The sequence below is a fragment of the Rattus norvegicus genome, chromosome 6 (assembly GCF_021556685.1).
Source record: "Rattus norvegicus strain SHRSP/BbbUtx chromosome 6, alternate assembly SHRSP_T2T, whole genome shotgun sequence".
Classification (NCBI taxonomy): domain Eukaryota; kingdom Metazoa; phylum Chordata; class Mammalia; order Rodentia; family Muridae; genus Rattus; species Rattus norvegicus.
Genome location: NC_141539.1, coordinates 94,482,849 through 94,505,821, shown reverse-complemented (window position 1 = coordinate 94,505,821; position 22,973 = coordinate 94,482,849). Strand labels below are relative to the sequence as shown.

The 22,973-nt window shown below is 42.1% G+C and overlaps 3 protein-coding genes and 1 pseudogene across 8 annotated transcripts in view; 3 read left to right on the top strand and 1 right to left on the bottom strand.

Moving 5' to 3' along the window:
- L2hgdh (L-2-hydroxyglutarate dehydrogenase) overlaps positions 1-12,105 on the top strand; it is a 41,099-nt gene extending 28,994 nt beyond the window's left edge. Inside the window, 1 exon segment of the mRNA NM_001108028.1 lies at positions 10,167-12,105. Within this exon segment, the coding sequence (NP_001101498.1) occupies positions 10,167-10,362 (196 nt within the window). The 3' untranslated portion in view covers positions 10,363-12,105.
- LOC148005287 (retinol-binding protein 1 pseudogene) lies at positions 8,885-9,560 on the top strand (annotated as a pseudogene).
- Positions 12,106-17,894: 5,789 nt separating the features above from the next.
- LOC148005286 (uncharacterized) lies at positions 17,895-20,549 on the bottom strand. The gene is made up of 3 exons (XM_087554999.1): positions 20,299-20,549; positions 19,931-20,267; positions 17,895-18,558 (listed from the first exon to the last, which is right to left on the bottom strand). The coding sequence occupies exons 1-3, from the start codon at positions 20,547-20,549 to the stop codon at positions 18,367-18,369; spliced, it is 780 nt and encodes a 259-aa protein (XP_087411125.1). The 3' UTR covers positions 17,895-18,366.
- Positions 20,300-22,973, top strand: part of Sos2 (SOS Ras/Rho guanine nucleotide exchange factor 2) — a 113,109-nt gene continuing 110,435 nt past the window's right edge. For 4 of the 6 annotated variants that reach the window (XM_087554907.1, XM_087554906.1, XM_087554904.1 and 1 more), the window contains exon 1: positions 20,300-20,634. In XM_087554907.1, coding sequence (XP_087411033.1) covers positions 20,548-20,634 — 87 coding nt within the window. In that variant the 5' untranslated portion in view covers positions 20,300-20,547. 6 annotated transcript variants of the gene reach the window in all.

Below are 22,973 nucleotides of genomic sequence, written 5' to 3'. Positions count from 1 at the left end.
GGTACTGATGCTGCTGCCCTAGAGGAATGGGAAGATTTTAATAACTAAGAGGCATGGGCTGCAGATATGCCTTGTTCATCTTTTAACAATTTCATACATGCGTACAGGACATTCTGATGACTTTCTCCCCTCACACTTTTCTGCCTCCCTCCCATTCCTATCAACTCCCTTTTCCAGATCCTGGTTTCTTACTGGGTTTAGTCAGAGCTGACTGAAGAACTCTGTTTTGGAACTCTGTGTTGGAACCTTGCAGGCTTACTAGTGGCCGCACAACTAAAAACAGTGACTGCTCCCAGAATTTATCTGTAAGAACTAGGTCAGCATGAGGGGTGGAGCAAATTGAAAACTGTGTTATGTTCATCACAAGATAACAAGATTATCAGGCCTGTTCTTGTGCAGACCTAGTGCAGGCAGCCACATTTGCAATGGCTGTGTTGTACTCCGAAGGTAGCATTTTGCAGTCCTTTTCCCTACCTTACATTCTTCCTGTTGAACTTACGCTTGTTTTTTTTTTTCTCCATCTTTATTAAATTGGGTATTTCTTATTTACATTTCAAATGTTATTCCCTTTCCTGGTTTCCAGGCCAACATCCCCCTAACCCCTCCCCCTCCCCTTCTCCATGGGTGTTCCCCTTCCCATCCACCCCACATTACCACCCTCCCCCCAACAATCCCATTCACTGAGGGTCCAGCCTTGGCAGGACCAAGGGTCCCCCTCTACTGGTGCTCTTACTAGGCTATTCATTGCTACCTATGCAGTTGGAGCCCAGGGTCAGTCCATGTATAGTCTTTGGGTAGTGGCTTAGTCCCTGGAAACTCTGGTTGGTTGGCACTGTTGTTCATATGGGATCTCAAGCCCCTTCAGCTCTTTCAGTCCTTTCTTTGATTCCTTCAACGAGGGTCCCATTCTCAGTTTAGTGGTTTGCTGCTGGTATTCGTCTATGTATTTGCCATATTCCGGCTGTGTCTCTCAGGAGAGATCTACATCTGGTTCCTGTCAGCCTGCACTTCTTTGCTTCATCCATCTTATCTAGTTTGGTGGCTGTATATGTATGGGCCACATGTAGGGCAGTCTCTGAACGGTCGTTCCTTCAGCCTCTGTTCTAAACTTTGCCTCCCTATCCCCTCCTAAGAGTATTCTTGTTCCCCTTTTAAAGAAGGAGTGAAGCATTCGCATTTTCATCATCCTTCTTGAGTTTCACGTGGTCTGTGCATCTTGGGTAATTCGAGGTTTTGGGCTAATATCCACTTATCAATGAGTGCATACCATGTGTGTTTTTCTGTGATTGGGTTACCTCACTCAGGATGATATTTTCCAGTTCCATCCATTTGCCTGTGAATTTCATGAAGTAATTGTTTTTGATAGCTGAGTAGTATTCCATTGTGTAGATGTACCACATTTTCTATATCCATTCCTCTGTTGAAGGGCATCTGGGATCTTTCCAGCTTCTGGCTATTATAAATAAGGCTGCTATGAACATAGTGGAGCACGTGTCTTTGTTATATGTTGGAGCATCTTTTGGGTATGTGCACAAGAGAGGTATAGCTGGGTCCTCAGATAGTGCAATGTCCAATTTTCTGAGGAACCTCCAGACTGATTTCCAGAATGGTTGTACCAGTTTGCAATCCCACCAACAATGGAGGAGTGTTCCTCTTTCTGCACATCGTTGCCAGCATCTGCTGTCGCTGGAGTTTTTGATCTTAGCCATTCTGACTGGTGTGAGGTGGAATCTCAGAGTTGTTTTGATTTGCACTTATTTCCCTTATGACTAAAGATATTGAACATTTCTTTAGGTGCTTCTCAGCAATTGGGCATTCCTCAGCTGTGAATTCTTTGTTTAGCTCTGAACCCCATTTTTTAATAGTTATTTGTCTCCCTGCAGTCTAAATTCGTGAGTTCTTTGTATGTCTTGGATATAAGCCCTCTATCAGTTGTAGGATTGGCAAAGATCCTTTCCCAATCTGTTGGTTGCTGTTTTGTCCTAACAACAGTGTCCTTTGCCTTACAGAAGCTTTGAAGCTTTATGAGATCTCATTTGTCGATTCTTGATCTTAGAGCATAAGCCATTGGTGTTTTGTTCAGGAAATTTTCTCCAGTGCCCATGTGTTCGAGATTCTTCCCCACTTTTTCTTCTATTAGTTTGAATGTATCTGGTTTGATGTAGAGGTCCTTGAACCACTTGGACTTAAGCTTTGTATAGGGTTTGATAAGAATAGATCGATCTGCATTCTTCTACATGATAACCTCCAGTTGAACCAGCACCATTTGCTGAAAATTCTATCTTTTTTCCAATGGATGGTTTTGGCTCTTTTGTCAAAAATCAAGTGATCATAGGTGTGTGGGTTCATTTCTGGGTCTTCAATTCTATTCCACTGGTCTATCTGCCTGTCTCTGTACCATACCATACAGTTTTTATCACTATTGCTCTGTAATATTGCTTAAATTCAGGGATAGTGATTCCCCCGGAAGTCCTTTTATTGTTGAGGATAGTTTTAGCTATCCTGGTTTTTTTGTTATTCCAGATGAATTTGCAAATTGTTCTAACTCTATGAAGAATTGGATTGGAATTTTGATGGGGATTGCATTGAATCTGTAGATAGCTTTTGGTAAGATGGCCATTTTTACTATATTAATCCTGCCAGTCCAGGGTTGGGGATGTAGCTCAGTGATAGAGCGCTTGCCTAGCAAGCGCAAGACCCTGGGTTCGGTCCCCAGCTCCGAAAAAAAGAAAAAGAAAAAAAAATCCTGCCAATCCATGAGCATGGGAGATCTTCGATCTTCTGAGATCTTCTTCAATTTCTTTCTTCAGAGACTTGAAGTTCTTTTTTTTTTTTTTAAAGATTTATTTATTTATTTTGTATATGAGTACACTGTAGCTGTCTTCAGACATACCAGAAGAGGGCATCGGATCCCATTACAGATGGTTGTGAGCCACCATGTGGTTGCTCGGATTTGAACTCAGGACCTCTGGAAGAGCAGTCGGTGCTCTTAACCACTGAGCCATCTCTCCAGCCCGAGACTTGAAGTTCTTATCATATAGATCTTTCACTTGCTTGGTTAAAGTCACACCAAGGTATTTTATATTATTTGGGACTATTATGAAGGGTGTCGTTTCCCTAATTCCTTTCTCGGCTTGTTTTTCTTTTGTGTAGAGGAAGGCTACTGATTTATTTAAGTTAATTTTATACCCAGCCACTTTGCTGAAGGTGTTTATCAGGTTTAGCAGTTCTCTGGTGGAACTTTTGGGGTCACTTAAATATACTATCATATCATCTGCAAATAGTGATACGTTGACTTCTTCTTTTCCAATCTGTATCACTTTGATCTCCTTTTGTTGTCAGATTGCTCTGGCTAGAACTTCAAGAACTATATTGAATAAGTAGGGAGAGAGTGGGCAGCCTTGTCTAGTCACTGATTTTAGTGGGATTGCTTCAAGTTTCTCTCCATTTAGTTTAATGTTAGCGATTGGTTTGCTGTATATGACTTTTACTATGTTTAGGTGTGGGCCATGAATTCCTGTTCTTTCCAGGACTTTTATCATGAAGGGGTGTTGAATTTTGTCAAATGCTTTCTCAGCATCTAATGAAATGATCATGTGGTTTTTATCTTTCAGTTTGCTTATATAGTGGATTACATTGATGGTTTTTCATATATTAAACCAACCCTGCATACCTGGGATGAAGCCTACTTGATCATGATGGTGATTGTTTTGATGAGTGTTCTTGGATTCTTGGTTTGCAAGAATTTTATTGAGTATTTTTGCATCAATATTCATAAGGGAAATTGGTCTGAAGTTCTCTTTCTTTTTTGGGTCTCTGTGTGGTTTAGGTATAAGAGTAATTGTGGCTTTAGGTATAAGAGTAATTGTGGCTTTATAGAAGGAATTCAGTAGCTCTCTGTTTCAATTTTGTGGAATAGTTTGGATAATATTGGTATGAGGTCTTCTATGAAGGTCTGATAGAATTCTGCACTGAACCCATCTGGACCTGGGCTCTTTTTGGTTGGGAGACTTTTAATGACTGCTTCTATTCATTTAGGAGTTATGGGGTTGTTTAAATGGTTTATCTGTTCCTGATTTAACTTTGGTACCTGGTATCTGTCTAGGAAATTGTCCATTTCCTCCAGATTTTCAAGTTTTGTTGAATATAGGCTTTTGTAGTAGAATCTGATGATTTTTTGAATTTTCTCTGATTCTGTAGTTATGTCTCCCTTTTCATTTCTTTTTTTTTTTTTTTTTTGGTTCTTTTTTTCGGAGCTGGGGATCGAACCCAGGGCCTTGCGCTTCCTAGGCAAGCACTCTACCACTGAGCTAAATCCCCAACCCCTCCCTTTTCATTTCTAATTTTGTTAATTTGGACACACTTTCTGTGCCCTCTGGTTAGTCTGGCTAAGGGTTTATCTATCTTGTTAATTTTCTAAAAGAACCAGATTTCGGTTCTGTTGATTCTTTGTATAGTCCTTTTTGTTTCTACTTGGTTGATTTCAGCTCTGAGTTTGATTATTTCCTGCCTTCTACTCCTCCTGGGTGTATTTGCTTCTTTTTGTTCTAGAGCTTTTAGGTGTGCTGTCAAGCTGCTGATATATGCTCTCTCCTGTTTCTTTCTGCAGGCACTCAGAGCTATGAGTTTTCCTCTTAGCACAGCTTTCATTGTGTCCCATAATTTTGGGTATGTTATACCTTCATTTTCATTAAATTCTAAGAAGTCTTTATTTTCTTTCTTTATTTCTTCCTTGACCAGGTTATCATTGAGTAGAGCATTGTTCAACTTCCATGTATATGTGGGCATTCTTTCCTTATTGTTATTGAAGACCAGACTTATCCCGTGGTGGTCTGATAGGATGCATGGGATTATTTCTATCTTTCTGTATCTGTTGAGGCCTGTTTTGTGCTCGATTATATGGTCAATTTTGGAGAAAGTACCATGAGGTGGTGAAAAGAAGGTATATCCTTTTGTTTTAGGATAGAATGTTCTATAAATATCTGTTAGGTCCATTTGGTTCATAACTTCTGTTAGTCTGTCTATGTCTCTGTTTAATTTCTGTTTCCATGATCTGTCCACTGATGAGAGTGGGGTGTTGAAATCTCCTACTATTATTGTGTGAGGTGCAATGTGTACTTTGAGCTTTAGTAAGGTTTTTTTTAGTATGTAGGTGCCCTTGTATTTGAAGCATAGATATTTAGGATTGAGAGTTCATCTTGGTGGATTTTTCCTTTGATGAATATGAAGTTTCTTCCTTATCTTTTTTGATGACTTTTGGTTGAAAATCGATTGTATTCGATATTAGAATGACTTCTTACTCCAGCTTACTTCTTCAGACTATTTGCTTGGAAACTTGTTTTTCAGCCTTTTACTCTGAGGTAGTGTCTGTCTTTGTCTCTGAGGTGTGTTTCCTGTAGGCAGCAACATGCTGGGTCCTCATTATGTATCCAGTTTGTTAATCTGTTGTCTTTTTATTGGGGAATTGAGTCCGTTGATGTTGAGAGAATTAAGGAATAGTGATTGTTGCTTCCTGTTATCTTCGTATTTGGAGGTGAGATTATGTTTGTGTGCTTTTCTTCTCTTTGTTGCAAAATGATTAGTTTCTTGCCTTCTCTAGGGTGTAGCTTGCCTCCTTGTGTTGGGCTTTACCATTTATTATCCTTTGTAGGGCTGGATTTATAGAAAGATATTGTGTAAATTTGGTTTTGTCATGGGGTATCTTGGTTTTTCAATCTATGTTAATTGAGAGTTTTGCTGGATACAGTAACCTGGGCTGACATTTGTGTTCTCTTTATGTTTGTTTTTAAAATTTTTATTACCTATGCAGTGTTCTGCCTGTGTGTATGCCTGCAGGCCAGAAGAGGGCATCAGATCCCTTTACAGATGGTTGTGAGCCACCATGTGGTTGCTGGGAATTGAACTCAGGACCTGTAGAAGAGCAGCCACTGCTTTTAAACTCTGACCCATCTCTCTGGCCCCAAGTTTATGTTTTTAATTGATGTGTGATTCACATGCAATAAAATGTGCACATACAATAAAAAGTGCTCAGTGAAATCTGAAAATTGTGTTGTGTTCATCACACAAAAACAGGATAGTACAGCATTAGGAACTTCATTTTAATCCCCCCAGGGGGCTCTTGTTCTATGTAAATAATAAGTTAGACTCTAAGGTATTCTTTTTATTTTATTTAGTTTTATATTTTTAAGATAGGGTCTAACTGTGTAGGCCTGCCTGGCATAGAGTCCTGTGTAAACCTTTGAATTCAGAGAGACCCGCCTCCCTCTGCCTCCCAAATGCTGAGATTAAAGTCATGTGCTACTATGCCTAGCAAAACTGAGGGTCTCTTAGTAAAAAAAGGTATCTAGAAAAAAATAAACCCTTGGCCCCAAAATATAGTAAGGAATTTTGTCTATTCACCCTTGGGAATTAGAATATGAGGGTATGAGATTTAAATGTATAAATTATGAGAGAAGCTAATTTATAAAAGTGGACCCAGGTATGATTGATCCTACTGGAATCTCAGTCAGTCTTCCCTGATACTGCTCTCTCCCCCTGCCCCTGTCTGTAAAGTAAAAATTTAAAGCCAGTGTGGTTGATAAAGGCTTAATACCATTATTTCTAAGTGTATGCTGCTTTATTAGTAAACACAGTTATCATATGCATTGGCATGAAGTGGTGTGTCATCGGGGGCGTGCTGAAAGCATTGAAAACGTGTGGGGTGGGGCATACACGAAACAAGGATGGTTGTGTTTGTAGAATTGTTGAAAAGTTAGTCACACACAACGATAGTAGTAACTCATTCACAGGAGTTCTCTTCGCTTTTATGCATTTTTTTAAAGTTCCCCTCAGAACACCTTATAAAAACAAATGCAAAACCTGTACAGAGAGACACATCAAATACACTTAGATCCATGGGATTTCCTCAGACAAAGTCCTTCTGAATCAGGTGAGAGTCAGCAGATAATTTACAGAATTAGACCCCAACTACGAAAGTAGATCCCTTCTGCCCCCAGTATAGGCTGCTGGTGCTCTGTAGCCTCTCACAGAACACTTACAGGTCTCACAATGTTCTATCCCTAACACAGGCAGATAGAGCACTTGCCCAGTACATACAGGGTTCAGGATTCCACCCCTAGAGCCTGCCAGAAAATAAGGAGAGGTAGATAAAAATCATATTCTCTCATAATGCATTTTGTTAAAGATTAGAAAGGAAAATAACTGCTCCTTCGGGTCTGGAATTGTTTACTTTTTCCATATCAGCACATCCAAGTTACATGCGCTCACACAGTTTTACACATTTAGATTGGCAGTAGTTCCGAGCATGAGCTTTATAAGCACTTGACTATATCCTACTTAGGACCAGCCAAAGATGTCAGTTACAACTCGTCATAGCTTTCTTTCCAGCCACAACACAACATCTGTCACATGACAACACTGCAAGGCATCTCAGACGGAAGGAAGCACTGTTGTACACTCAGCTGCTGTTTCTGGACGTATTTTCGTATTCAGGATGTACCTTGCCATTATACTTAGCTACAAATAGCAAGCAGTATATTTAACATAATTGAACCTACAGTTCTTAGTTTGCTAAATAGTTCTTTTAGTTGTTAAAAAATTGTAAAAAATATAGTGCATAGCCTTATCAAATGTTGGTAAACTGTAACACTCAAGTCTAGACATGGAGGTGAAGCAGGTATCCTACAAGACATTGTCTGCCCTCGAGGGATTGTTGGTGTATCTTCTGTAAGGTTTCATTTTACAGTGCTTACCTCGGGCTGAAGTCTTCTGAGGAAAGGCTGCACAGGACCGTGCTCTGCAGGGGAGGCCATAGGCTTCCTAAGATGCTGAAGCTGAAGCACGAGGACTTTGGTAGTTTGGACATTCCCTGCTAGTGTGAACTGCAGTCAGATCTCAAGGAAAGCGTAGTGCTTTACTTTTAGTTTGTTACAGATTGTGGACACTTAGGCTAAAGGTTTTGAGAGGTAATTTGTCTTTATATGGGAAATAACTGTAGAGACCTTCTTTGCTGTGGTTAATCAATATTAACTCTGACGTGCTTAGCTGTATTGAGGAGTATACAGTTCAAAGCTCTGTGCCGAGGAAAATGGGTTTACACAGAGGATTAGCAACAGTGACTGTCCCCTGAAAGACACAAGGACAAGACAACAAGACCACAGGCACTTTGACCAGCAGCTGCATTCTTTGCTAAAGGAATCAAGGAGTGCCACTGATGAGTTAGTAAGCTGTACAGATGGCAAAGAGGGAGGGAGCCCACATATAACATGTATGTATCTTTGTCCTTAGAGGTGTTGATTTCAGTGCTATTCTTCCTGTGCTCCCGGGGAAGTCCTTCCAACCCCAGAGTCTTCACGTGCACGCCTCACACTTGTCGTTCTTACTTAGCTCTCTAAGTGAACGGTGGAACTGAATGCTTCAGGACGGCACTCGGTCTCTGTGTTCCTCTGAGGTTGCTTATGCACCACACAGGCCTCTCAGTTGTAAGGAGAAAGGAGATGATCCCAGCACATGAAGTGCTTGGTCAATAGTAGCTAAATTTGTCCTTGTCCCTCAGGCTGAGTTCTAGAGGACAATGTTGTGTTGCTCTTTGTTTCCTCGGGTTTTTAGCTTGGCTGCCCCGGAGTCAATACAAACTGTTGATGTTTGCCTGGCTTCCTTAATGATGCACAGATAGGATGTTTTTCATGTATGCTTTCAACAGGAACATATTTAAAAGAGATTATTTTGGATTCTAAACACATTTAATTCAAATTTCATTGGTAAATTTTAACTACTTTGTAAAACAGCAGAATTCTAAATCTAAGAAAACCTCCTCTAGTTATAAAGCAGAATGTTGGGCATGGTATCTCATGCCTGTAGTCCCAGAACTCAGGATATAGAGAAGGATCAAGAAGTTCAGTGTTGAGAGCACTCCTGCCTCTCTGTAGCTGACCATGACCAGCCACAGTCAGTTCCCCAAATGCCTGTGAACTTTGATGGGTCCTGGAAGATGCTGAACAGTGAGGATTTTGAAGAATACCTGTGTGGCCTCCATGTCAACTTGGCCAACTTGCCAAACCCAGACAAAGAGATCGTGCAGGAAGGCAGCCATATGCTCATCCACACACTGAGTACTTTTTGGAACTACACCATGAACTTTTAGTTGGGGAGATCTGACAGGTATAGGTGACTTCAAGTGCATGGCCATAGTGTGCTGGGGGTGGGGGATAAGCTCCAGCATGAGCAGAAGGGTGAGGAGGGCTGATGAGGCTGGACCCAGTGGATCAAGAGTAACGAAGAGCCCCTGGCCATGAAAGCAAGGCTGTGGTCTCCAAGCAAGTGTTCAGAGTGCACCGAGCAGCTAGAGCAGCCAGAGCAGACGACCTCGGTCTTGAGGGAAAGCTGTCAAGAGCCTGTGGTGAGGATTCCTCCTCTGCCCAGCAAGAGACAGAAACCATTAGTACCCGTCCCTTCACCTCTCTCTCTTCCTTTTCTTAAGCCTGCCCCAATACAAGTGAAAATTTTAAAAGTGAATTTTTAAAAAAGGCTCAAGGACATCCTCGGCTGCACATGGACTTCAAGAGCAGCCTGGGTTGCACGAGACACTATCTAAAAATAATAGTAAAATAAAGCTGGCCTAGTGACTGAGTCCAAGTACTCAGGAGGCAGAGGCAGATGGATCTCCATGAGTTTGAGGCCAGCATGGTCTACAGAGTGAGTTCTAGGACAGCCAGGGCCACATAGTTAGACCCTGACTCAAACAAAACAAACAAAAAGCAGAACCTGAGTTGACTCACTACAATATTAAGATGTTGCTGAATTAATTTTTTTATATTTGCCATCTCTTTATAATTAAGTTTATGATTTTAAATAAAGACATCTATTCCAATTAAATGTGAATTTAATTCACATTTACTTTTGGAAAGAACAGATATTTACAAATAATGAATTTCTTGGATATCTCTGTGGTAGTATTTGTTACACTGTTACTTAGTAGCCATTCTGTTCTAGCTGAGGCTGTCTTGGCCAGAGTGTTATCTGCAGCTTTTTGCTAAACATGAAGCAAGTGGATTTCCACACAACTGCGTTTAGGATAAAGACATAATTGCTTTACGGATGTTTTGAAAGCTTGTAGGCTGTCCTCTCTCTTTGGCTCAGATGATTAGCATTCTGTGTTTACTCTGCAGAGGCCCTGCTGGAGTGCGAGCCCAGGCTCTGGACAGAGATGGAAATCTGGTGGACGATTTTGTGTTTGATGGAGGAGCCGGTGAGATTGGAGATCGAATTCTTCACGTGAGAAATGCACCTTCGCCTGCAGCCACTTCTTCCCTGGCAATTTCTAGAATGATAGCAGAGGAAGTGCAGCAGAGGTTTAAGTTATGAGCGACGGAGGGCGCCGTGCCAGCAACCTTACATTCTCCACATCAGCAACAAAGTCTACCAGCTGCATTTTAAAATTAGAATTTAAGAAAACAATTTTAAAACCATGCCTTTTAGGCTAAAATAACCATTGACTTATTAGCAGGATATAGTATATAATAATTTAAAAAACATTCAGGTCCATATTCTTGTGAACAAGGAAACAAAGTGTATCACTACCTGTTCTGAAACTTCAAGTTTACTAGAGACTTAGCCCGACCTAGATAGGGCTCTTACAGCACATTTGGGAAGGCAGCATAAAAAATGGACTGTCCCTAAATAAATGTTTGGATTTATAATATTTTTCCTTTTCCTAAATAACTTTATTTGGAAGATGAAAATGCTTGATTTCAAGAAATAAATGAAATGTCACATTTCTAAGTAGCACAGGACAAGCTCCGTCTTTCACTTGCAGTCCCACAGTGCGGTCCATCGCTCCCTGTGAACAGCATGTGCCTGTGCTTGTTGCCCTCACTACAGTTCTCTGTGGCTGAGAAAGGGAAGTCCCTGAAGGAACTGTGGTTTTATATGTGCACTTTAAAATCCTGACCCCGGGGGGCGTCACTGTGCAATTTTATGTCCCTTGCTCACACTAAGGTTCCCAAGATGTTGGCCAGGATCACTAGTAGATAATTTATATCTATTTGGGTTTTCAGAATTCTTTGTGAGGACATTTCTCCATTTTGGGTTAATCTCTAACTTGTAGGCATTCACTTTTGTAAACCGCAAAAGTGCCTTACATTCATACTTACTTCACTAACATGCTGAGTTGGTGCCAAGTGCCATAGTGTGTGTGTGTGTGTGTGTGTGTGTGTGTGTGTGTGTGTGTGTGTGTGTGTGTGCATGTGTGTAGTACAAACTGTATACTGTGTATATGTGTGTGCACACTCATGTTCTAGTTAGTGTCTTACAATTCAGAAGGGTGAAAATAGAAATATAAGTGAAGAACTGGCAACCTGGCCATGGATGCAGCCAGCAGCGCTTAGGGGAGACACTTCTGTGTCCCCTCCTCAGGGTTAATCTCTTTTTTCCTCACCAACACTGTGATGGATGGATGTGCATGTTGATAGGAAAACCTTTTCTTGGTTTTTTTTCTCTTCACTTAGCCCTTGGTGGTTACATGTACTAAGCTATCTAATCTATTAATTTAAAAGGATACATACTGTGGGCTTCAGGAGGCCACATACCCCAGATAAATAGATGAGACAGTTATTCAACACTTGGAACGGACATTTTGAAACATTCAGAAACCATTTACGGGAAAAACAAGCCCTAATAGTCCTCCATAAGAACTGGTTCCAAAAGAAACGCACTGCACGGAGTACTTTTGTGTTCTAAGACTTTCATGAGAAAACATTGCACTAAGATTGTTTGACCTCATGAGTAAGAGCATTCCTGTTAGATGTGGTCAGAATGGAGATGTGCTTCTGTCTCATCACGCCAGACCTGTGCACACACACTAAACTGTGAAAGACAAAGTTACAAGTATAAAACAAAAACTATCATGATAGAAGCAATCCTTAATGCTTTTGGGTCTGTATTGTATGCCCCAAAATAATAGTGAAAATTGTTGAAATATGTCAGTTAATCTGTTTGTAAAATATTTGATATTTATGTCAATGGGACTTTTTGTTAAATACTAATATATAAGAATTTTCATGTTTTCTGAGAAAATAAAAATATATTAGTATTAAAATATTGTAATGTTTCTTGGTGTTACGATTATCTTTTATTCCCATTAAACCCTCTATTGAGGAGCTGAAGAGAGGGCTGAGAGCACTGTGTGCTCTTTCAAAGGACGCATATTCAATTTATAGCACCTACATGGCCACTCACTGCTGTGGTGCGGCTCCACCTTGGCACTCACCGTTACTCCCAAACCGTGAACAGGAAGTTAGTTTGTAGAAGGAAGCTCCCATGTTTGAAAGTGATATTTAATTGAGTGGCAGACAAAGTGACAAATCAGAGAAAGATTTGACAGAATGGGAAACTACAAACACAGAGAAAAAAAGGAGGAAGGAAGGAAGGTCAGCTTGGAGAGGAGTTTAAACCAGAACAGCCATGTTGACCAGCCAGTTAGAGATCAGAAAGAACATGAAAGGGTGAGCTTATTCAGCAGTTAGTCTTTGAGGCTGAAAATATTCTAGATAAGATTGTAAAGAGGCTAGAAGTTTCCAAGACTAGGCCTAGGTTAGGAGACTGAGGCAGTAAGCCTCTGAGACTACAATTACCCAGGCAAATAAGAGTTACTTTTATAGCTCATGATTGTCTGTAACTCATGCATGTGGTCCACAGACATATGCAGGCAAAACACCAATGCATAAAATATACTTTAAAAAAGATGGCTAGCAGTGGTAGTACACACATTTAATCCTAGCATTCAGGAGGCAGGGGGATATCTGTGAGTTTGAAGCTAGCCTAGCTTATAGGGCAAGTTCCAGGGCAGCCAGGGCTACTCAGAGAAACCCTGTCTTGAAAAATAAAACAAACAAAGCTTATTGTAATAGATATCATTAAATAACACTTTCTCTAAGATTGTAGCATGTTCCTGGAGGGAAGCCCTTTATGCAGGAATGTAAACAACTCAAAGTAGCTTAAGGAAGTTCCTGAAACTGACTAGATTTGGTGTGAAGCATTAAAAACTGAGAGCTCATCCCCCAGGGAAGGAAGCTGAGCTTCAAAGAAGACTCAAACAATCCCAGACCAGCTGCCTGGAAAAGGTTGAGAGCAGCTCAGTTGCTTGGAAAGGACACCTTTCAGTCTGAGCAGCCTTCAGGCTGTTCAGTGTAGTCTAGGTTCCCAGCATTTGTTATAGGCCTTGGCGATGCAGCTGTCTTTGAGTCATCTCTGCTCCTGTAAGCAATCCTATACTCATATTCTGTAAGTGACCTCAATAAAGCTCATTTGATCACCAAGTTGGACTTTGGTAGTATCTGACTTTGGTGTGTTGTGGGTTCCCTATCTGGGCTTGGTAGACCTGTGTATCACATCTCCTTGGGTGATATTTTCTCACACAACTTACATTATGTAAACTATCATAACAGATATAAGTCTTTAAAAACTCTTCTAAAGTTAGGTATAATAGTGCATACCTGCAACAGCTCTCAAGAAGTTGAGGAAAGAGGATTATATATTCAAGGCTAGCCTAGGCTGTGTAGTGAGATTCCTGCCTCAACACAATAACACAATTCCTTCTGTATTTGTGAATAATATAAACTTTAGGTATAGAGGTTTATATTTCGGTCTGACAGTGAAGCATCTTATATTCTAGCTTGAGAGTTCTTAGTCTGTGGGGAACTCTTATATACATTTTTAGTGTTTCATGTTATGTAACCTTACCCTTTTAATCGCACATGCATGTATCAAAGTCCTTCGCTTGATCCCTTTGAAGGTGTGCATTGTTGGAGTAGTGCTATTATTATTGGCAGAATTCCATTTTTCCTGAGGCTATTTGGAGATCTGCCCACCAGCCTATGGGATAACCTCAACTCCTAGAACTTTCTTCAAAAGACAGTGGTTTATTCTGCCAAACCCTGGCATGTGGAATTTGGTTGGACCTTCGTTGGAAGCTAGCCAACTGTAATGGTTTCTACTGTGAGCACTTCCTGCACAAGTGAACTAGTGGTAAGCTGTCGGTGTTGTTTGAGGGCTGGGTGTGGCCTCTGGGGCTCTCCTCTGTTCAAATTTTTTCTTATATTTCTTATGAGTATATCTATTATCTAAATGTAAATATTTTGGAGGAGCAATTGTGAAATCAGTTACTGGATTTTTAAAAATTTATCCTATTACTGTGTATGCTTGTGTGAATGTTCAAACCATACCATGCATATGGAGGTTGAAGACCTGTGTGGAGTCAGATCTCTCCTTCCATTTTTTACATAGTTTCTAGGGATTGAACTCAAGCACCTTTACCCACTGAGCCATCTCACTAGACCCAGTTAGAGTGCCTAAGGTGCACAGGAAATAGAAATGATGCCTAGAGATGTTTTCGAATGGTTTGTACCCACTGACATGTTTAAGAATAGAAACAGATCCAAATGTCTGAAAGGAAGGACAGTGCTGATCCCAACTGGCTCTACTCTCTGCCTTCAAATCCTGCAATGTGTCTTGGGCTTTTTGGTAAATGCTACCTTCTACTGAAAGCAGGCTCTCACGTCAAAGTTATATTAAGATTGTTTTTGTCTCGTGGACAGGAGGAAGGTTTTTGCCATTTATATGTGTTGAGAGCTCTATAATGGTATCAGTGAGTTGCTTAGGGAGAGCCCCTTTAATCAGCAAAATATGGAGAGATAGTGGTAAGAGATGTCTCCCTTCCATCCCAGCAGAGGCAGGGGTGGATGGATCTCTGAGAGGAACCATATAGTGAAACTCTGTCTCGAAAAAACCAAAACAGGCCTCTGAGTAGGAAACCTTGAATTTCAGCCAAAGTTTACTAAAAATTGTCTTTGATCATCTTTAAGATAAGCTCTTTTTAACACTGGTGATCTGGAACAATGGTTTTGGTTTTGGTTTGGGGTTTTTTGTTTGTTTTTGTGACAGTTTCTCTGTAGATCTCTGGCTGTCCTGGTACGATCTGTAGACCAGACTGGCCTCAAACTCACAGAGATCCTGCCTGCCTACCTCTGCCTCCTTGCATGGGCCACCATGCCCAGCCTTTCCCATGCCTTTTTTTAAAGAAATTAGTTTTGCTTGTTTGTCTGAGAATATAAGAGCTGTCTTTTGATATCTATATTTATTGTACCTAGTAATGAAAACATTATACAAATTATATTTGGAAGAAAAGAAATGTCTTTGTTTTCTTACTTAATTCCTTATTATCTGGGTCCATGTACATATATGATTGTTGACAGATCCCTGGCTTGGATCTGTACTGAGTAGATGATGAGTTCATTGTTGTTCATAGCTTAACTTAATTACTGACAGGACCTAGAAAGATTTTTATTGTATTAATATAAATAAGAAAGAACAGAAATGGTATCTTTCCACCCTCTGGTAGAAGTTGGTGTCTGGGACAACAACTTATAAAAAATGATTTCTCATTGTGTATGTCAATATTTAAATGACATACATCATGAGCTCAGTGCCATCCCTAGAGCAACAGGAACATGGTTTCTATTTAAGAGCAGACTGTATGCAATATACTGACAGGAAGATTGCTTGCTTTCCTCTCTTTTGATGGGGGGGAGGGGGTAGAGGGCACACAACCCATCAATACCTTAGAATTTCATTAAGAATTAGAGTTACCTTCCTAAATGATTGACTAATCATGTATGCAGAAAAATAATTGAAGAATGTAAGGTCATGACTTTGAAAAAGAACGAACAGGAGGGCCATCGGAGGGATTGGAGAGAGGGAGAAATTTATATAACTATATTTTACTTAAGTAAAAAGAAAATTATAGTTGCTGTTGGGAAGACATTTTTGACATGCAGTCTGATAATTTTGACAACCTTAAACATTTAGTGAGGGTCATGGGGGCAAAAAACGGTGTCTTCTCCAGCTTCTTTCAATCAGGCAGCTGTAAGTAGACTAAAGCTACGTAGGGAACCATAAAAGTGAGCAGTAATTTATAGTTTCCTGTGGCGATGCTTTGCTACTGTTATGCAGCACTTGTAACTTTACGTAAATTGAGGAAGTATGACATAGTAAATGCGAAAAATGTCAAATAAATCATTGGAAATGTTTTTTTCCAGTGGGAGAATGTTAGTAGTGAAAATATTTAACTCTTTTAAAATGAAAAATGTACTTGGGACATCCAAAGTTATTTTTCAAAAGCCATTCTATGTTTTTTTTTTTCTTTTTTCTTTTTTTCGGAGCTGGGGACCGAACCCAGGGCCTTGCGCTTGCTAGGCAAGCGCTCTACCACTGATCTAAATCCCCAACCCCCCATTCTATGTTTTTAAAAAGGCAGATAAAATCATTAATATGAAATTAGTGCCTTCAAATTCAAATATGTTTGAGATTTTTGTTACATATGCAGACATATACAGATACCCCTTTTATAGTATGTATTTTAACATTTCCAGTTTTAATACTTGGAAGTAAAAGTTTATGTTCTGGCTGAAATTTTGTCATTAAAAATGACTTACAGGGCTGGAGGGAAGGAAGGCTAACAACTTGAGTTTGATCCCTAGGACCCATGTGGTGGAAGCAAAGGACAAACTCTGAGCCATTGTCCTCTGTACATAGGCATGGGTCGGGTACAAGCTTTCACACCGAGAGTAAAGAAATGCTTAAAAGGTAACTGAATGGTGTCACTAAATGATACATTCATAGGATGAAAATTCAAACGCTACAAAAGTCGTAGGTGAAAATTCTCTGCTCCAGCCACCTGGTTTTCATCCTTGTGGTAACAAAGAATCCCATTTTTCCTTGTTGTTCCATAGTAAAAATGTCACCTACTTAAAAAAAAAAAAAAAAAAAAAAGGACTGAAATAGCTGAAGGGGTTTGCAACTCATAGAAAGAACAACAATATCAACCATCCAGATCCCCCCACCCCCCAGAGCTCCCAGGGACTAAACCACCAACCAAGGAGTACACATGGAGGGACCCATGGCTCCAGCCACATGTAGCAGAGGATGGCCTTGTCTGGCATCAATGGGGGGAGAGGCCCTTGGCCCTGTGAAGGCTCAATGCCCCAGTGTAGGGGAACGCCAAGGCAGGGACGCAGAAGGGAGTGAGAGGGTGGGTGGGGGAGCATCCTCATTGAAGTAGGAGGAGTGGGATGGGGGTTTCCAGAGGGAAAACGGGAAAGGGATAACATTTGAAATGTAAATAAAGAAAATATCCAATAAAAGAAAAGAAAAAAATACAAGTGTTTCAGTCTACATAGTACAGTGTTTTTTGAGACGCATCTTGAAGAATGTTTTACAGAAGCCTGCTTTTCGTTTGTCTCATTACTAAGCAAAACGAAAGGACTCGGGAGGCTAGAGGAACTGCCCAGCAGTTGAGGTTAGAGTGCTTACGGCTCCGCAGAGGGCGCAGGTTTGGTTCCCAGCACCAACATAGTGGTTCACAACAATCCTTACCTCCAGTTCCAGGGAATTCAGAGTTCTTTTGAGACTCTATGGGCGCCAGGCTAGCGCATGGTACACATGCATATTTATAGGCAAAACACTCATATACACAAAATAAAAACAGATCTTTAAAATCGATAACTGTATGACTATACTGACTTGCCATCATTGATTAAAACAATACTATATTCCTAACGTTAAATAAAACGGGGGAGGGGGGGACTGCAACAATGTTGCAGTGGATAACCCTGTCCCTTAGTGATCTCACTCACAAGCAAGTATGTCTCCAGGACGTATTTCTGGAATTTGCTAGGTCCATAGTTATGTACCTTTGAAGCTTTGATAGATGTCATGTAGTTTGCCCTTTATTAGAAGCTGAAACAGTGAATTCCTCTTTCCTCATATCTTCATTATCATAGTAGCTTTCTGATCTAACAGGTGCAAATTGGTACCAGTATAAGTTTGTATTTCTCTTTATATGAATGAAATTTACTATTTATTTTTAAGAGATACACATTCCCTTTTTGTATGTGAGGAGATAACTTTTTCAATCTGTTTTTCCCTCATTTTTTCCCCTTGAGGCTTAATTCTACTAATTTGCAGGGTCACATCTATAGATAGGGAAATTAATTCAAAAACTGAATTGCTGCAGTTGTGTTTTTTCTAGCTTGTTATTGCCTTTTAGATTGGCTTGTGGGTTTTCCCCCAAAGGTATTAAAAAATACCAGTATATCAGTCTAGATTTTTGTGACATGTAAAAATCATCCCCCCCCCAGGCCATTCCCCCCTTTTAATACATGTAAATCTTTGACCTATTAGGCATTTCTGCCTGAGTATGAGATATGGATTCAACAGTTTTTGTTGGTCTTTAAATGGCCACTTGTACGGCTGAGAAACTTCTCTGGTGTCATTCTTGGACCCTTCATATCATGGGGATCCCATTTCTGTTTGCTAGCCTGGAGATCCCAGGGCAGATGCCTGTAGAGACAGGTTACACAAAGGAGGAACAGGGCCACATCGGGAGCACAGCCAACTGGAAATGGGTGGCACACTTTTAGAAAGAGGGCGGTCTTCGTACTGCCTGCTCATTTCTTTGCATAGATGCAGTAGGCCACGGCGCTGCCAGATCTTTGTCAAGAGACGCTGGAAATAGAAAAAAAAAAAAAAGCTATTGATTTTAAAATGGTAATACCAATTAAACATTCTTAATACTGGCTTGGCGAAACAAATACATCTTCAGGCCAGATTAAGCCCAGGGGAATCTCCCAATATCCTTTGCCAAAGAATGAAACTTCCCACCAATGACTTTCCTATGAGAAAATACAATCGCAGTCTGATAATTTGACAGCTTTGTGTTTTATAGCTGGGGTCTGAAAACTGTGGGAGAATTAAGGACTTTCTATAAACCAGAGTATATTTAGTACATAGGACTATGAACATGACCATTTATTAGAGACATTTCAACAACTTTAGTATTATTGTGTACGCGTGCGTGCGACGACACACACATGCCACATTTCAGATGTAGAGGTCAGGGAACAACCTTGTGGAGCTGGTTCTTTTCTCCTTCACGTGGGTTCCAAGGGTGGAACTCAGGGTGTCAGCCTTGTGAAGCAGGTACCTTTTCCTCGACAGCCTCATAGGACATATTTTTTGACCCAGTGGATACTTAGATTTAAAAAAGAAAACAAAAACAAAAACAAAAACAAAACAACCCCCCTCCAGAAACCTGCGATCTCTTTAATTATTCGGTCTGCCATTCTTTGTGAAGACAAAATGGTGTTGTGTTTGGGGGAGAACAGTGTTCACCCACTGATTCTGGAACTGAAATTACTGCACAGTTATCCTTTACTCTGTCCTTTTGTTCCCTACCTCACTGCTGGTGGCTGGGTGCATGACTGTTTTTACAGCCCGTTGGGAGCAATTTGTTCAGCAATTTTAGTGGGATGAAATTTGGGCTAGTGAAAAAGTTTCCAGAGTTCATGCCCCTTCAACTCAAAAAAGCATAGGGTCAGAGGAACTCTATTTGATGCTAATTAGTATGTCTGTATAGCAGGATCCAGGTTCTGTAAACCCTTAAGTAGAAAGGATTTGAAGAACACGATTAACCAAAGCACATTATCTGAAAGGTTTTGGATGCCTTTTCTTTTTCTTAACACAGGGATCTTAGGTGAAATAAGTCGAACTGAAGTCGTTTGGCCCTGGGCGCTAAGCGCTTCCCACGATCCCACAACGTGACTTTATGAAATAGCCACTATCACCTAAATATACAACGGAGCCACATAGAGCACACGTTAAATAAATATCCTATCAGCCCAAATGTCCTTTTCTCCCCACATCCGTGTTCTGCCTTCCAGAGCTGCAGTCACGGCTCCTGGGTCCCCTAGGGCTGCACGAATCAGGTTTGTCTGCCGGGACTCAGACGCCGCCGCCGAGTGTGTCTGGAACAGCCGCCCCGCCCCGGCGCACGTTCCCAGGAGAGACCGATTACCCTCCCGGCCCCCGGGCCCCGCACCCGGCGCCTGGGCCCGCTCGGCGGCGCGCATGCTCGGTGCTGGTCTTCTCCCGAGACTCGGGAGAGCGAGCGCCGGGCCCAGCCGAGCAGCCGCTGCAGGGACCCGGCGCTCGGCGGCGGCCCGCGGGGCTGGAGGGGCGGCCAGCGCCGTGCACGCCGGACACGCGCGCCCACTCGGCCCCGAGGGCCCTCTGGAGGTGACTCGGGCGGGCCCGGCCCGGCGGCGTCGGCTGCGCGGAGGGCGGGGGAGGCGATGAGGACGCTGCGGGCCGCCGCTGTCTGCCCGCCGCGGCCGTAGCGGGAGTCGGGGCGGGGGCGAGGCCGGCGTTGCCCCGCGCTGCGCACCCAGACAAAGGAGGAGGAGCCACCAGACGAGCGGGCAGGCGCCGTGGGGATAGCAGGGCGCCTCGGGCCGCCGCGCTTCCTCGGGGCTGCGGGGCCGCCAAGCCTCGGCGATCGCCCGCCCGCCCGCCCGCCGGCGCCGCCCCCGAGCGCTCGGCCGGAGCTGCGGCCCGGGCGGGAGGCGGCGGCCCGGGCGAGGCGAGGCGAGGCGGCCTGCGTCCTGCCTGTCAGGCCACCGGCCCGGCCTCCGATGCGGAGGCGCTGCGGCCGGGGCCATGCAGCAGGCGCCGCAGCCCTACGAGTTCTTCAGCGAAGAGAACAGCCCGAAATGGCGGGGACTGTTGGTCCCGGCCCTGCGGAAGGTCAGTGCTGGGGCCGAGGGAGGTGCCGCGGGGCGACGGGCTGGGGGGCCGGGCCGGGAGCTCGCACAACTTGTAACGGGGAGAACAGGGAGCACGGCTCGCGCTCGCACGGGTGCAGGGACCCAGCCTTCTCAGGCCGGGAGTCCGGTGCTCCTCATTGCCTGTTGCATCCCGAAGGACGTTTTCTCAACTTTCTTTTTTGGCCTGGTCCCGGAAGGAAGGTTTTGTTATGATCATAAAACTGGATTTCATCTTACAGTCATTTCGTCAGGCAACTTCCGCCGTTGACCAATGTGTTGTCCTCAGGCTGGGTTCTGGCCAGACAAAGTCCCGCTGGTTTTTAGTTTCTAAAACAAATGCACGATTTCGGACCGAGTGACTACTTTGAATTGAGTTCTTTGGGGGTGTTCGCCTCGGGCGGTTTGCTTGCCACGGTTGCCCATTTGCTTGTTGAGGCAATGCTGTTTTTGCTAATATGAATGTGTGTTTCACATGTGTGAAGTGTCAGTGAGTCATAGTATTCGTTTTCCAGCACTTGAGGTGAATCTAAAGCGCCTCTCCATTTCCTGAAGAAGTCTTACCTGAATACGAGGATTGCCTCACAAAATGTGGTCAGTTTCTTCACATCGATGAGAACTTGTAATAATCACTGTTAAGGGACAATGGGGAGGGGCAGCTCATGCAAATCAGTGTTTGAAAATTAGATACACTGCTAGGGTGTGTGTCTCCTGGTTGGTGCTAGTCTTACATGAAGTTAGGTAATTATGCAATGCTTTTTTGTTGCTGTTAAATTCTTTTTGTAAGATGGACTTGTAGATTTGAAAACTGCATGGGCTCACGGTGAGTGGTCATACTTCTTGAACATGGGCTTCTCCCTGTAACTTTTCCTTTTCTGAAAAATAAACAAGAATGTACTTACTTATTCATTCATTTATCGTCCTTTAATCCTTGGCCAACGATAACCTCATTAGGGAACGGGTGATTTGCCATTCAGCAACACAGACTTGATGGCTTGAATTTCAGTCCTGGAATCCACATAAAGGTGATGGGAAGAGCTGAGTCTGCAAAGTCCGCCCAGCCTTCATGCAGGACTCTCACCACACACACACACACTAACACACAGATCACACACACTATACACAAACCACTAACGCACGGATCACACACACACAAACACACACTCAAAGAGACAAGACCGAGACACACCATCACCACCCCAACACCACCACCACTACCACCACAACCACGAAGAAGAAGAAGAAGAACAACAACAACAACAACTGCACTTGAAAAATAATTCATCGTACATGTCTAGGAATGGAAAGGCAAGCCCACTCTAATGGTAAAAACATTTCCATTGTATTTTTCAGAATTTCAAATTTGACACTGGCATAATTCTCATAAGGAGGTATTTATTGGTCTCCTTGGGAGCACACACCAAATCATGTCTTTTTAAAGAACTTTGTGGATGTGGGAGGCATGTCGGGTAGTGATAATGAATTCTCTTTTGAATTAAAAGCAAAGGGGGAAAAACCTAGGTAGTAGTAATTGGCCCTTCTACCTCACAGAAAGGCAATGTATTTATCGGCTCAACCCGTGTTGGCCATTGATACAAATATATACACATTCATAATTTTGATAGCAAAAGGTGGCTTAGACTCTACACAATCCTTGATGCATAAATATGAATTTAATTTTTCAGAATAAATCAGAAATAAAACCAGAACTAGCATCCATTCCTCATCTCTTGCTTTGGTCCTGGAACTGTGCGTTTATATGTTGTATTTGTTTCCCAGGTGCTTTGTAGATAATGTATTACTTCATAGTAATGGAATTTTTTTGCATATTAAAAAGCACATCCACAAAAAATTCATCTTCTCTGGTGAATGTTAAAAGCAGCTAATATTAATTTATTAACTTACCATTATGGAATTGAAGTTCATGCCATGGAAAACATTTATGTTTTTAGAAAAATTTAGTTGAGAGTAATTCACATTTTATGTGGTGTAATTCATTTAGCATCTGTTGAACACAACTTATGTGCTTGATATCATGCAAGATCCTTCGAATACAAAGGTGAATTTTCATTTTTGTTTACTTGGTTTTTTTTTGACAGAGATTCTTTTTGTAGCCCTGGCTGTTTCAGAACTCACTCTGTAGTCCATGTTGGTCTCTAACTCCTTTCTGTAGGACCAATTCCCCACCCCCCTTGCCCCACCCCTACTCCCACCAAGTGCTAGGATTAAAAGTGTCCACCACTCCCAGCTCAAAGGTGAATTTTTAAAAGTAAAGTCATTCTCTAAAGGTATTAACTATCTAGGGCAAAAATTCTGTTTTGA

Excerpts from the sequence above, each read along its gene's own strand:
- LOC148005286 (XM_087554999.1), bottom strand. The coding sequence starts at position 20,549 with ATGGCCCCGGCCGCAGCGCCTCCGCATCGGAGGCCGGGCCGGTGGCCT. Across the intron at positions 20,268-20,298 it reads GGCGCCTGCCCGCTCGTCTG|CGCGGGGCAACGCCGGCCTC; the intron begins GTGGCTCCTCCT and ends CTGGGTGCGCAG. Across the intron at positions 18,559-19,930 it reads CGAGCGGGCCCAGGCGCCGG|CGTCTCTTGACAAAGATCTG; the intron begins GTGCGGGGCCCG and ends TTCTATTTCCAG.